Source organism: Sinocyclocheilus rhinocerous, unplaced genomic scaffold, assembly GCF_001515625.1.
Source record: "Sinocyclocheilus rhinocerous isolate Xijiao unplaced genomic scaffold, SAMN03320098_v1.1 scaffold37, whole genome shotgun sequence".
Taxonomy (NCBI): domain Eukaryota; kingdom Metazoa; phylum Chordata; class Actinopteri; order Cypriniformes; family Cyprinidae; genus Sinocyclocheilus; species Sinocyclocheilus rhinocerous.
In genome coordinates, this window is record NW_015663585.1 from 112,857 (window position 1) to 127,668 (window position 14,812).

The 14,812-nt window shown below is 36.3% G+C and overlaps 1 protein-coding gene across 1 annotated transcript; it reads left to right on the plus strand.

Annotated features, from left to right (window-relative positions):
- The first annotated feature begins 170 nt into the window (after nucleotides 1–170).
- On the plus strand, nucleotides 171–12,837 carry LOC107728988 (lethal(3)malignant brain tumor-like protein 4). The gene is made up of 4 exons (XM_016539333.1): nucleotides 171–176; nucleotides 369–542; nucleotides 10,823–10,885; nucleotides 12,148–12,837. Exons 1-4 carry the CDS (start codon nucleotides 171–173, stop codon nucleotides 12,298–12,300), a joined length of 396 nt encoding a protein of 131 aa, XP_016394819.1. The 3' UTR covers nucleotides 12,301–12,837.
- Nucleotides 12,838–14,812: the final 1,975 nt, after the last annotated feature.

Consider the following 14,812-nt stretch of genomic DNA (forward strand, 5'->3'; position numbering starts at 1 on the left):
AAACGTTAAAAAGAACAGCATTTATTCAAAATATAAATATTTTCTAACAATATAAATCTGTGCTATCACTTCTTATCAATTTAACAGATCAGTGCTGAATAAAAGCTTTAATTTCTTTCAAAAAAGAAAGAATCAAACTTTTGAACTAAATATCTCAGGTTTGTAACGACATGAGGGTGAGTAATTAATGACAGAATTTTCATTTTTGGGTGAACTATCCCTTTAATAAAGAAATTTGGAAAAAAAACAATCTTATGTTGAGTAGATCCGAAAGCTCTTGTTATTCAATTCAATTCAAGTTTATTTGTACAGCGCTTTTCACGATAACTTGTTATTTGCCTGCAGTAAATGGCTGATGTGTGTGTGTTTCAGATCGTAACGTGGACGGTCTCCAGCAGGCGCTGCATCAGTCCGTCTTCCTCTCGGCCATGTCTGCTCACCCGAGCCGTGATCTGCCGCTGTGCTGGGAGCAGCACTGTAAGCTTCTGCCCGGTGTGGCCGGCGTTCAGGCCAGTCGCGTCGCCCACTGGAGCGTGGAGGAGGTGAGGAGCGCTCCGTCTCATTCAGTGTTGAGTGCAGCTCATATGTGACCCTGGAGCACAAAACCAGTCATAAGGGTCAATTTTGTGAAATTGAGATTTATGCATCATCTGAAAGCTGAATAAAGGATAGGACATTGTTAGGATAGGACAATATTTGGCTGAGATACAACTATTTGAAAATCTGGAATCTGAATGCCGATATTATTCAACTCATTTTGGCCAATACCGATATATTTCCTTTTCAAGTCTCTCCTGTGCAAAAATTATAAGCAAAATATTTTTAATTTTGCTTAGTTTTTAACTAGGGCTGGGCAAAAAAAAAATCGATTTTCCGATTAATCGTTTTTTAAAATGACGTCGATTCGATATCGATTCTCAAAAGCCGCGAATCGATCTTTTCCAGTATTTATTTCAGCACACATTTAAAACAAGATCTGATTAACGTGAATCTTATCATTAGTCTTCTCCACTAGATGTCACCCTTATTTACCTTACCTTCCTCTTATCAGCAAGACATATCGGCATCATTTTTCATATCGAGCCGATGCCGATATTTACATTTAAAGCCATTATCGGCCGATCCCGATATCAGTCCGATAATATCGTGCATCCCTACTTAATATCCTAATGATTTTTGGCATACAAGAAAAATTTATAATTTTGACCCATACAATGTATTGTTGGCTATTGCTACAAATATACCCCAGCGACTTAAGACTGCTTTTGTGCTGCAGGGTCACATATGAGGGTTTATTTGTTCCTATTCAATCGGTTTCCAAGAAGTAATTAATCTGTCTATGCATCCCTTATGCTTGATTTTACTTAAAGAATGTGGCATTGTGTGAACATTGCATTTTTGTATACACTCAAAAACATATTCAGGCTTAATGTATTTGAATTGAATGTAAAACTTCCATGCATTTCGATTAGACAGTTTTAACATAAACTAATAAACTTAATGTGATCATATTTGTCAGTCATGCATCAATGAAACGGGTCAGATTTCTGTAATAGTGTTAATAAACTCAATGTGTTTTAAATGCACAATAAGCAACTTTATTTATTTTATTATTATCATAAAGAACTCAGTTTGTTTCAATTTAATTTAATTAACCGAATATTGTTTGTTGCACAGCTAGCCATATTTCACCACATTTATACTTTATAACTGAAAAAAATAGTCGTTTTCATAATGAACACATTGCAATTTGAATAAATGCATTTTAAAATGGGATTATTTCAATTCAGTCAAATAGATGCAAATAGTTAATAAACTATGGCATGATTTTTATTTATTCATGTATTTATTTATTTATTTTTAAGTGCAGAAATCTGACCTGTTTCATTGGTGTATGACTCACAAATATGATCACATTATGCTAGTTTATTAAAACTGTTTAATCTAAACGCATGGAAATTTGATATGCAATTTAAATGTGTAAATCTTAAATTTAGGCCTAAATATTTTTTCAAACAGTGTAGAATTGTAATATCAGTATTAAGTGTTGATACTGACAGCAGTCTGTAGGCAGAAATCATTCAGCATCATGAGCTGCAGTTTTCACAATGTTACAGTCGAGCAGACTTCAGCTTTATGCAAATGATGTGATGTGACATCAGCCAATGGGAGCGCAGAGGCTGGAGGTCATGTGATCTGCGAGTATGAACACATTCTGGTATCTCGGTGGAGTGGCTGTCTCTGTGCTGTAGTTTGGGGCTGTTTGTCGTGCTAATGTCGGGTTGCGGAGGTGAAATCGAGCCTCTTCACGCCGCTGGGCGCATGATGGGCTGATTGCCATGGTAACCAGGTGAACAGAGCGCAGAGATAAACACAGGTTAAACTACAGGCGGTGTCAATATCGGCCGTGGGCCCTCAAGGACCCAGCGGTGAACAGGCCACTGTCTGACAGAGCGGTTGTGTGTGATCCGGTTGATGATGTCACACGTTAAACCAGTGCTTCATCATTATCTACATGATCTTTTCTATATGTGCTAATGTTTAAAAGTTTGGGGTCAGTAAACTGTTTCTGAAAGAAGTCTCTTCTGTTCACCAAGGCTGCATTTCTTTGATCAAAAATACAGTAAAAACAGTGAAATATTATTAGAATTTCAAACAGCTGTTTTCTATGTGAATATCTGTTAAACTGTAATGTATTTCTGTGATGCGCAGCTGTATTTTCAGCATCATTACTCCAGTCTTCAGTGTCACATGATCTTCAGAAATCATTCTAATATGCTGATTTGCTGCTCGAGAAACATTTCTGATTATTATCAATGTTGAAAACAGTTGTGCTGAACAATATTTTTGTGGAAACCGTCATACATTTTATTTTTCAGGATTCACAGATAGAATAGAAAGTTCAAAAGAACAGCATTTATTTGAAATAGAAATCTTTTGTCACATTATGTCTTTACTGACTCTTTTGATCAATTTAATGCATCCAATTTCTTAAAAAATCTTATTGACTGCAAACTTTTAAACAGTAGTGCAGTTTATTAGGAAGTTTGTAATATTTAGAGCTTGTCTGATGCTATAAAGAGATTATATTTGCTTAATGCAAAATGTGACTTAAGTCGCTGGGGTATATTTGTAGCAATAGCCAACAATACATTGTATGGGTCAAAATTATAAATTTTTCTTTTATGCCAAAAATCATTAGGATATTAAGTAAAGATCATGTTCCATGAAGATATTTAGTAAATGTCCTACCGTAAATATATCAAAACTTAATTTTTGATTAGTAATATGCATTGCTAAGAACTTCATTTGAACAACTTTAAAGATGATTTTCTCAATATTTAGATTTTTTTGCACCCTCAGATTCCAGATTTTCAAATATTGTCCTATCCTAACAAACCATACATCAATGGAAAGCTTATTTTTGAGCCTTTGGGTCCAGGGTCACATTTAATAACAGCAAAATGACATATTAGCAAGCTTAAAATTCGATGCAACTTGGTTATGATTCATTAACGAGATGTTTTGGTTGATGTGGTAGTCTCAGATTATTAAAATATTGTCTAATCATGTTAGTTTATTATTATTGTTAATGGAGTGTTTAATTAATGCTGGTTTTGTGGTGGTTGTGTGTCAGTGATGGTCTATAAACTCCCAGTAATACACCGCATCAGAGAGGCCTTCAGAGAAGGTTTTGTGTTCAGAGCACTTTACCCTGCTTTACTCCGGCAAACGCAGCAGCAGAGCGAAGCAGCGTTCAGCGCTGTACTATAGTGTGTTAGCAGGATTTACCACTTCTTATTTATTGGCAAACACTCGCACTGAAGGGCTCGTTTGTTCCTGAGGAACTGAGTCAGGATTGATGGAGTCAGAGCTGTGTTTAATGCTGAATAATGACCAGGATTTACACTCATCGACTCTCAATACAATCTGATTATTACTGATTTAACAGATGAAGTAAACAAACAAACAGGCCTTACCAGCTGAAAAAAATCTGGTTCCCAGAATGTTCTGAGAACGTTAGTTTTTTGTTTTCAGAATGTTATTATACCATAGTATAGTGAATTACAGTCATCTAAACGAGATCGAACAAACAAGTGAATAATCTTTTCAAACTGTTTAACAGAGAGTAAAGATTTGATTTTTGATAAACGCCGTAAGTGGAAGAAACTTGATTTGACCACTGCACTAATTTGTTTCTCAAAACCCAGGTTGCAATCAAAAAGAACACCAAGATTTTTAGCACAGGGTGTAAAGTAGGAAGAGAGATGACCAAAGTGAAGGGCACAGTCTTCATATGACTTTAAACCAAACAAAATGATTTTGGTTTTGTTCTCGTTTAACACTAAAAGATTCTGCTTTAACCATATTTGTAATTCGTTTAGACAATCCAACAGAGGTCCTAAGAATTCTTTACTTTTATACTGCAAGGGAAAATACTGTTGAGTATCATCTGTGTATAGGTGGAAGGACACTCCATATTTCTCAAAGAAAGCACCCATTGGTAGCATAAATATAGAAAATAAAACTGGGGCAAGAATTGAGCCCTGTGGCACCCCACAAGCAAGTGAGCGTGAGGATGAACTATGTTGGCCAATGGAAACACTAAAACTTCTGTTTGTTAAAAAAGATTGAAACCATTTCAACACCTTGCCCTGTAACACAACATAGCTCTCCAACCTTGAAATCAAGATATTGTGGTCAACCATATCAAATGCAGAGCTTAAGTCTAAAAGCACCAAAGCCACAGCATTCCCTTTATCTGTTTCTAGTAAAATATCATTTACAACTTTTAAAAGTGCAGTTTTCGTGCTGTGTTGAGACTTCTGGAATTTTTCTAAAATATTATTTGACATCAAATGGGACTGCAGCTGGGTCAACACAATTTTCTCAAGAATCTTAGAAAGAAATAACAAGTTTGATATACACTGTAAAAAATGACCGTGAATTTAATGGTAAATGACTGTAAAAATGCTACAGTAAAAACCTGTTAAATGGTTAACGGTAAATTCCCCTACTATATACGGTGAAAAACTGTATTGGACATTACATGTATTGGACATTATTTTTACGGTAGTATACCGTTTTTGGAAGTGGAAAAAGACCGTATAATTTACAGTGAATAACCGTAAATTGACATTCCCAGAATTCCCTGAATTGCATTTCAAATTTGATGTTTTTTTTTTTGTTGTTGAAATACTTCAGTACTTCAATAGGTTGATATATTAACATTATATCATTATATCAGTTAATTAAATTACGGTATTTAACTGTAAATTTAAGTTAAAACTTAAGTTAAATTAAAATGTCGCTACCGTATTTTTTATGGTAAAATTCCGGCAACCACAGTTGCTGGTATTTTACCGTAAATTTTACTGATTTTTTTTTACAGTGTAGTTTTTACTGTAAATTGAGAAAATATCAATATTACCATATGGCAACTCTGTACCACTACGGCAAAATAGGCATGTTGCCATATGTCAACGCTGTACCACAGTGGGTTTGAAGTAAATGTATTTCCCCATTGGGATTTTTTATATATAGTAACATCAATAATATGATTGCAGTTATTTATTTATTTATTTGAAGTGTTTATTGTAGTATAGTTGTATTGATGTATGAATAAGAAAAATTACTTATTCTTTTCAGAAAATGAATACAGCAATATTTCACGGAAAGAGCAATAGGAAGAGTGCAGAGTTCCATGTGATGACAATGAGGATGAGTTAGCCTTCAGTGACAAACAATGAGTGAATAGGTGTGTGTGTGCATGTGTATATGTGTCTGTGTGCCAGATTTTGATGGAAATTAAGATTGGATGCATCAATTTCTAAAAGAAATGTGCATTTAAATTGAAAAGAAAATCATAATTTAACAGAAAAACTACTTTTTTGGCCATTTTCCATTGTGGTACGCTCCGGCAACCCACCAGATCCAGTCTGTATCCAGATCAGATGGTCACTGCAGTCACCCGGATCCAGTACGTATTCAGACCAGATGGTGGATCAGCACCTAGAGAGGACCTCTACAGCCCTGAAAGACAGCGGAGACCAGGACAACTAGATGAGCCCCAGATACAGATGTTATTCCCCTGTAAAGACCTTGTCTCAGACGACCACCGGGACAAGACCACAGGAACCAGACGATTCCTCTGCACAATGTGACTTTGCTGCAGCCTGAAATTGAACTGCTGGTGTGGTCTGGACAGAGGAGAACTGGCCCCCCGACTGAGCCTGGTTTCTCCCAAGGTTTTTTCTCCATTCTGTCACCGATGGAGTTTTGGTGCCTTGCCGCTGTCGCCTCTGGCTTGCTTAGTTGGAGACACTTCATTTCCAGCGATATCGTCGCCTTGATTGCACAGATACTATGATACTATGAACTGAGCTGAATGAAGACATCACTGAATTCAATGATGAACTGTCTTTAACTGGAAAATTAGTGTTTACTATTGTCATTTTGCATTATTGACACACTATTTTCCTAATTAATGCTGTTCAGTTGCTTTGACACAATCTGTATTGTTAAAAGCGCTATATAAATAAAGGTGACTGACTGACTGATTTCAATTTATCATTTTAATTCCAATCATGTCGTGTATAGGTGGAAGGACACTCCATATTTCTCAAAGATAGCACCCATTGGTAGCATAAATATAGAAAATAAAACTGGGGCAAGAATTGAGCCCTGTGGCACCCCACAAGCAAGTGGGCGTGAGGACGAACTATGTTGGCCAATGGAAACACTAAAACTTCTGTTTGTTAAAAAAGATTGAAACCATTTCAACACCTTGCCCTGTAACACAACATAGCTCTCCAACCTTGAAATCAAGATATTGTGGTCAACCATATCAAATGCAGAGCTTAAGTCTAAAAGCACCAAAGCCACAGCATTCCCTTTATCTGTTTCTAGTCAAATATCATTTACAACTTTTAAAAGTGCAGTTTCCGTGCTGTGTTGAGACTTAAAACCCGATTGGACTTTTTCAAAAATATTATTTGACATCAAATGGGACTGCAGCGGGGTCAACACAACTTTCTCAAGAATCTTAGAAAAAAATTGCAAGTTTGATATAGGCTTAAAATTATAAAAATTCAAGAAATCAAGATTGGGCCTCTTTAATAATGGAGTTACTGTAGCTGTTTTTAGGCAGTCAGGAACAACCCCAGTAATGAGACTAGTATTAAAAATAGTTAAAATATCGTGTCCAACAGTATTGAAAATCTGTTTTAGAAATCTAGATGGAATGATATCTTGAGAAGATGAAGTTGATTGATGATAGTTGATCTGGTAGTTTTTTGGTTTCCAGAACATTCCAGGAATGTTGGGTTTGGTTCCAAGATTATTAGTGTGGTTTGCGCTGCGAGTGTGCATGAGCGCTCAGTCTCCAGGAGAGTGCGCAAGCACTGAATGGTTAAACTGCCAAGAATTAAAAAGTAATGCAATTTATAAACTTTAGTGACGATGTGACACTACCTCGATTGTGCAAGTGACAATTCCTGTGTCAACTGTGCAGCTCTCTTATAGTGCAGACGTGATGGGATTTGAAGCCATTTGTGCGTTTTGAGAGAGAAAGAGCTAGAGAGCGAGGTGATTCACTAATGCTGACTGTGAAATTATGTCTCACAGAAAGTTTTCAAATTACTTTATACGTTATTTAATGAAGAAATATGAATTGTACCTCACCTTCAGCATTATAATTATTTCACCCACGCCGGACAGATACTGCGACGGTGCCGCTGCATGTCGTGCCAAACCTCTCACATCAGCATCATCAGCTTGAGATCGGTTTTTTAGATCAGATTTAACATCCCAGCACGATTATCGGCTGATAGTGATCTGTAGCCGATCAATCGGAGCACCCCTAGTTATCAACGCCCTGGTGACCCCGACGCCCTGAGATCATGCTGGTTTGTTCTGTACAAGCAGCTCAATGTACATCGCATGTGTTTGCTAAGCAGGGTGTGGCTCTGCTGTCGTCTGATTGGCTGTTGTGGTTTGAGGTCTTTTAACTGTAGAAAGCCATTAGCATTTCAGACAAACACGAGCGCTGTAAATGATGTGATGTAAACACTGCGGTCAGAACATCTAATGGATCCAGCCAAGAGTTCCTGTTCTATTCCTGTGCTCTATGAAAGCCCGATCGATTCCCGGGTGAATTATAGATCGCTCCAATATTTCATTTGAAGCCTTTGATAAAAGAGTGTGATGGTAATAAAGAGTCCAAGCATTCATCTCTATTCATCTAGACTGCATACTAATCACATCTGCAGCGTCTTCATTAGCGGGAACAAACAGGCCTTAAGATCTGGTTCCCAGAACGTTCTGGGAATGTTACTTTTTGGTTCCCAGAACGTTAGTTTTTGGTTCCCAGAATGTTCCTGGAATTTTAGTTTTTTTTTGTTTCCAGAACGTTCTGGGAATGTTAGTTTTTGTTTCCAAGAATGTTAGATTTTGGTTCCCAGAACGTTAGTTTTTGGTTCCAAGAATCTTCCGGCAATGTAAATTTTTGGTTCCCAGAATGTTCCAGGAATGTTACTTTTTTTGGGGTTTCCAGAACGTTCTGGGAATGTTCGTTTTTGTTTCCCAGAACGTTTTTAATTGAAGAGAATTATCCAGGGGTGCATTTCCCAAAAGCATGGTTAGCTAACTATAGTGGTAAGTTCTACTGAACTCTATTGGTAACGACGGAACTTCCGACCATAGTTGCTTTTGGGAAACACTCCCCTGGATAGTTCTCTTCATGGAAATAGAATTTTGTTTTATGTTTGCAGAACATTACTAACTTTCAGCTCACATTGTCCTAACATTCCTCTAACCTCTTTACTCCAATATTATTTTACCCTGCTGTGCATCAGTAATCTTCCAGCGCTCTCGCGAACCTTTATAGGATACGCTTTGAATGAATGAATGAATGAATGCCGATAATCAGAACTATACAAACATGTCTTGTTTTGATCTATTGTTTAATTAGTGAAATAATCCGAGTGCATCAACCATCAAACACTGGAATTAATTCATATGTAAGATTTAACTTGTTCATTTATATAGGCGGTTTCTAGTATATTTACTGTAATAATCCAGATTTCACATTTCTTCAGCACCTAAAAATAACCTGTAGGGAACATTCCCTTTTGCTCTCACAAAAACCAAACCTCCCTGCAACATTCTGAAAGTTAAAAAACCCATTATGGGAACGTTCTGTGGGTTATTGCTGCTGTCTCAGTCAGGTGTAGATGCGTTTGAGTAACGCTAATGTAATCACTGCATCCTGATACAGATGTTTTTGCTGGGAAATCAATGCAGATATGCTCTGGATATGAGCTGAGAGGACCAGAGAAGGTCGGTCTGCTGCATCTTGGCGGCGGTTTTGTAATTAATTGAGATGTTGTTCCAAAGATGCTCTCTGGAGTTGGTCTGTTTAATTAAAGTCCGGCGCGGCTCCAGAGACGCTCTTCCTGTAATTGTACTGTGAGCTTCTGAGTGAGAACATCTACAGGGTCAAAAAGCACATCAGTGAAGTTCTTCAGAGACTGCGGCGATGCTTCAGACGGGCTATTCTTAGCCGCGGTTGTTTGTTGGAAATCCCTGAGCATAGCAGACACGCCTGAGTGTGTTCCTGAGTAAACGCTGCAGGATATTTCAGCTCTGCTGACGCTGCAGAATGTTTCTGAGTCTCTCGCTCAAACCTCAGCTGACCTGCTCCTGCGGCGAGAACACGCTTCTGCTTCATCAGCGTCACACTTCAGATGCACACACAAGATGCTGCTTTTACTTGACCATACGTCTGTATCGCTAAATTAAGATTTGACAGATTCTATGTTTAAAACAGCGTTTCGTCAGGTCTAAAATATGGAATTTGAATTATTTATTCTAATTATTATTAATTATTATTATTATTACTATTTCATGAGCACTGGTGCCTTAGTGGGCGTTTTATAAAAAGCTATAAAGTTACTTGATGCTGGCATTTTTTGTAATTTTATGTATAATAAATATATATATTTTATGTTGTTAATTTATAATTTTATTTTTTGTGTATTATATTTTTATATTTATATTATTTTTTTGTTCTCGGACAGAGACCCCTTTGACCGTGATAAAAATTACTTTTAATTATAATAATAATTTACCCACTACTTCAATATGATACACAACAATTTTCTGTATGTGATACACAAGTAATTTTATGTATAATATATTTTATATTGTTATTTTGTTATTTTTTTAGTGCTGTCAAACGATTAATCGCATCCAAAATAAAAGTTTTTGTTCACGAAGTATGTGTGTGTGTACTGTTACGTTTATATATTAAATATATTTATATATAATATAAATTAAATTAATATAAATATATAGATGTGAAATATATACTGTATGTGTGTATTTATATAAATATATTTATATATATTTATAATAAATATACACAGTACGCACAGATATATTATGTAAATAAAACTTTTATTTTGGTTGCGATTAATCGCGATTAATCGTTTGACAGCACAATTTTTTTTATATTATTAGTATTATCATTATATTTTTGTTCTCCGGCACAGACCCCTTTAACCATGGTAAAATTTTTTTGATTTATAATTATCCACTACATAAATATGACGATACAGTAGACAACAGTGTTCACAATAGTTACATGTATTCATAATTAGAATAAAGTGAAATGTGTAATGTAACTGCAGCTGTTTACAGTTGCTAAGTACCGCAGAAGTTCCGTCACAATGTAACCTTGATTCTATCCTGTTGAGAACCTCTAAAACAAGAGTGAAGATGAAACTGTGTGTGTGTGTTTGTGTGTGTGGGTGTGTTTCAGGTGGCTGATTTCATCCATTCTTTACCCGGCTGTGAGGAACAGGCCAAGCAGTTCAGAGAGGAGGTACGTGTGGAGCTGAGGAGCAATTTAACGAGTTTCAAATGTGATTCTTTCTCCACTTACAGCCACAGCAGCTTAAATCAAACACAGACCAAAGAAAATACCACCGTACTCTTTCACTACACTCTTACGCATTTTAAATCACATTTGCTCCACTGTGAATTTTAACACAAATGTTCCTAATTACTGTTTGTGTCTCTTGTTTCAAGTAAAAGAATCACAACAAACTTAACTTGAGAAGCAAAATTATGAGAGAGATTAAAGTTTGAAATAATTACAATAAACAGTCGTGCTGCACAATATTTTTGTGGAAACCATGATACATTTTATTTTTCAGGATTCACAGATGAATAGAAAGTTCAAAAGAGCAGAATTTATCTGGTGTGTTTCAGGTGGCTGATTTCATCCATTCTTTACCCGGCTGTGAGGAACAGGCCAAGCAGTTCAGAGAGGAGGTACGTGTGGAGAAAAAATCCAAGGAGTTTCAAATGTGATTTTTCTCCACTTCCAGCCGCAGCAGCTTCAAATCAAACACAGATGAGAGAAATCCTGCTTTACTCTTTCACTACAAATGCAGTGAAATCACACCTGCTCCACTGCAAACAAATGTTCCTGATTAGTATTCGTGTCTCTGTTTCAAGTAAAAGAATCAAAGCTAACTTAAAATAAAATGCATTTACTTGAAGCGAAATTATGATGAATATTAAAGGTTGGAATATTTTTAATGTTTCTGGAAGAGTCTCTTCTGCTCAGCAAGGCTGCATTTATTTGATAAAGAATCACAACAAACTTAACTTGAGAAGCAAAATTATGAGAGAGATTAAAGTTTGAAATAATTACAATAAACAGTCGTGCTGCACAATATTTTTGTGGAAACCATGATACATTTTATTTTTCAGGATTCACAGATGAATAGAAAGTTCAAAAGAGCAGAATTTATCTGAAACGGAAATCTTTTGTAACATTATAAATGTCTTTACTGGTACTTTTGATCAGTTTAATGCATCCTTGATGAATAGAAGTATACATTTTTTTCTCATATATTTTTTTATAAACTAAAGAGTACATTTTCAGAGAATATTTATTTATTTTTCTAGCTGTCTGCAAGCATCAGTTGTCAAGGAAGAGAGACTATAAATACAGTTTAACTGCATCAGATTTAAGATCACATTATGATTTCATAGTGTCGTTAGTGTTCATTAGCAGCTTTACATGATGGTTAAACACACTGACTCTGTAATGTTTTCTGCTGACTCCCTCACCAGCAAATCGACGGGAAGGCCTTTCTTCTGTTGACGCAGCGAGACATCGTTAAGATAATGAGCGTGAAGCTCGGCCCGGCCCTCAAGATCTACAACTCGATCCTGATGTTCAAACACGCCGAGGATAAGAAGCAGCCGCCGGCGGGAGACACATGAAGCACAGATTAATCTACTGTATCCATGCATTCCCAACGCCTCCGTTAGTGCTAATCACCCTACGGCCTCGTCTCCGTCAGGTTCCCTTTCTGCCTTTAAACCCTCTCCTTTTCCTTCTCAAACTCAACCACGCGACAATCAAACGCAGTCGCCGGCGTCTATGAGAGGTTTCTCTCGGTCACGGTGCTATGTGTACGCAAACACAAACAGGCGAACAGCGACTACAGGATTTGCTCTTGTGTGTGTGTGTGTGTGTGTGTGTGTGTGTGTGACTCTAAATAAACAGTATATCCGCTAATGAACGTTTTGTCATCGTTTACTCGCTCTTTACATGACCAAACCCCTGTGACTTTCACAAAACAACATGCTGCTGTTTTCAGTGTAAAGGAAGTGAATGGAGACTCGAGTGAATGACACAAACAGCTCCGTATCGTATAATCATCTGTACAGCTTTGAATAAGGACTGAAAATGTTCGGTTTCTCTCCAATCAAGTTAGTGCTGGGCAATGATTAATCGCGATTAATCGCATTAAAAATAAAAGTTTTTGTTTATATATGTGTGTGTGCTGTGTATATTCACATATATATATATATATACACACACATGCATGTATATATATATTTGAGAAAAATGTTGTGTTTATATATTAAACATTTATATTATATATATAAATTAGTGCTGTCAAATGATTAATCGTGATTAATTGCGTCCAAATTAAAAAATGTTTTACATACTATATGTATGTGTACTGTTTTTATTTATTTTGTATATATAAATACACACATACAGTATATATTTTGAAAATATTTAAGTACATATATATTATGTAAACAAACTTTTATTTTGAATGCGATTAATCGCGATTAATCGTTTGACCGCACTAATTCAACCAGTTCTGTTGATATTAGTGACATTGAGTTTTTGTAGTCTATTTCAGAGGAGAGGAAGATTATCAGTCAATAATGACTTTATACTATTCATATGAGTTCAGAGAAACATTTTCATGGTGCTTTTTACGTCATTTTGGAGCTATTATATGAAAAAGAACATGTTCTTTTGAAAGAAAGTCATTTGGGTTTGAGTAAACAACTCTTCCGTAATACTCAGAGATTTGGGCCCGTTCTGTTTCTTCCTCTAATTTTATTTTGTTTTGTACAGTTCTGTATGATTTTGCTGAACCTGCTGAATCACCTTTTATTTATTGTGCAGAATCACCGTACATTTGCACAGGGAAGGATAATAATAATATATTGTATGTGATCGATTTCAAATGCCAAAAGGATTTGTTTTAAATTGAAGAGTGTTTATTTTTGTGATGTCTCGCGCAGATTAGACCAATCCCTGTTTATGTTTCTTAAAATATACTTTATTAGCGTGAATGGCTCTGTGAGAATGTGATCTGAATTCTGGTTTCGCATCAGGGCATTTTCTGATGATTATTTAAAGACTTGCTATAATGCACAAAGCAAACGATATATATATTTGCTATGAATTTTGACATTGGTGTGATTTCAATGACGAATCCATCATGTTTATTTAATTTAGCCAAATGTCAGGAATGTACATCCATCTTGTGTGCGTTTTAGTTTTTGTTCCTTCAGTTTCCCAGCGCAGAATGAGGACGTTTCATTGCATTGCTGTATTAGTTCAGATATGATGATTGATTTATTGATCAGATCAGATGCTTTGTACGTATTTATAAACCCTCTTTCTTAAACACACTTTGTACAACAGATTTCATTCAGTCACATCAGCACCCTAATAAACCGTGCAAATCTCCTCCGAATACTGTCGTCTCTGTTCCTACTGAATTAAATCAGATTTCAGCTGAACACAACATAAATGGAGCTGCATGCTTCATGGTTCATATTTGATGTGTCGGGTTTATATTAAATCACAGGTGGATGTTCTTGAGCAACACTTGATTTTATTCACTGTGAAACATCAGGACACAATAAATGTGTGTCTCTCCTGTCTTTCTGTAGGACAGCAGCAGCATTAGTGGAGGAATGCATTGATTTATCTGCATTTATTAATAGAGTTCAGCTCAAGCAGAGCAAAGCAGGAGAATCTCAACCTGAAGCAGCCTGATAGCAGTTCATCTGAATCTGAATGTAAATGTTCTGTGAGTGTCATGTTGATGTTCCTGCAGCTTCATGACCTTCAGATGTTCCTCAACCATCTGGATGACTGGTCACGGGTAAATCAATCACGTTAAGCTTATTTATTTATAAACCAGTTATCACTTATGTTGTGCACAGCTGGTGAAGCTGATAACGGAGTAGTTGACCAAAAATGGCCATCTGAGATTAGGATGGGTTTGTTTGGAGAAATGTAGCATTGCATCAGTGTCTCAGCAATGGATGCTCTGCAGTGAATGGGTGCCGTCAGAATGAGAGTCCAAACAGCTGATAAAAACATCACAATAATCCACAAGTAATCCACACCACTCCAGTCCATCAGTTAACATCTGGAGAAGACAAAAGCTGAAACTAATCCAGCATTAAGATG

Coding starts and splice junctions, on each gene's coding strand:
- LOC107728988 (XM_016539333.1), top strand. Junction 543..10,822: donor CCCACTGGAGCGTGGAGGAG/GTGAGGAGCGCT, acceptor GGTGTGTTTCAG/GTGGCTGATTTCATCCATTC. Junction 10,886..12,147: donor CCAAGCAGTTCAGAGAGGAG/GTACGTGTGGAG, acceptor CTCCCTCACCAG/CAAATCGACGGGAAGGCCTT.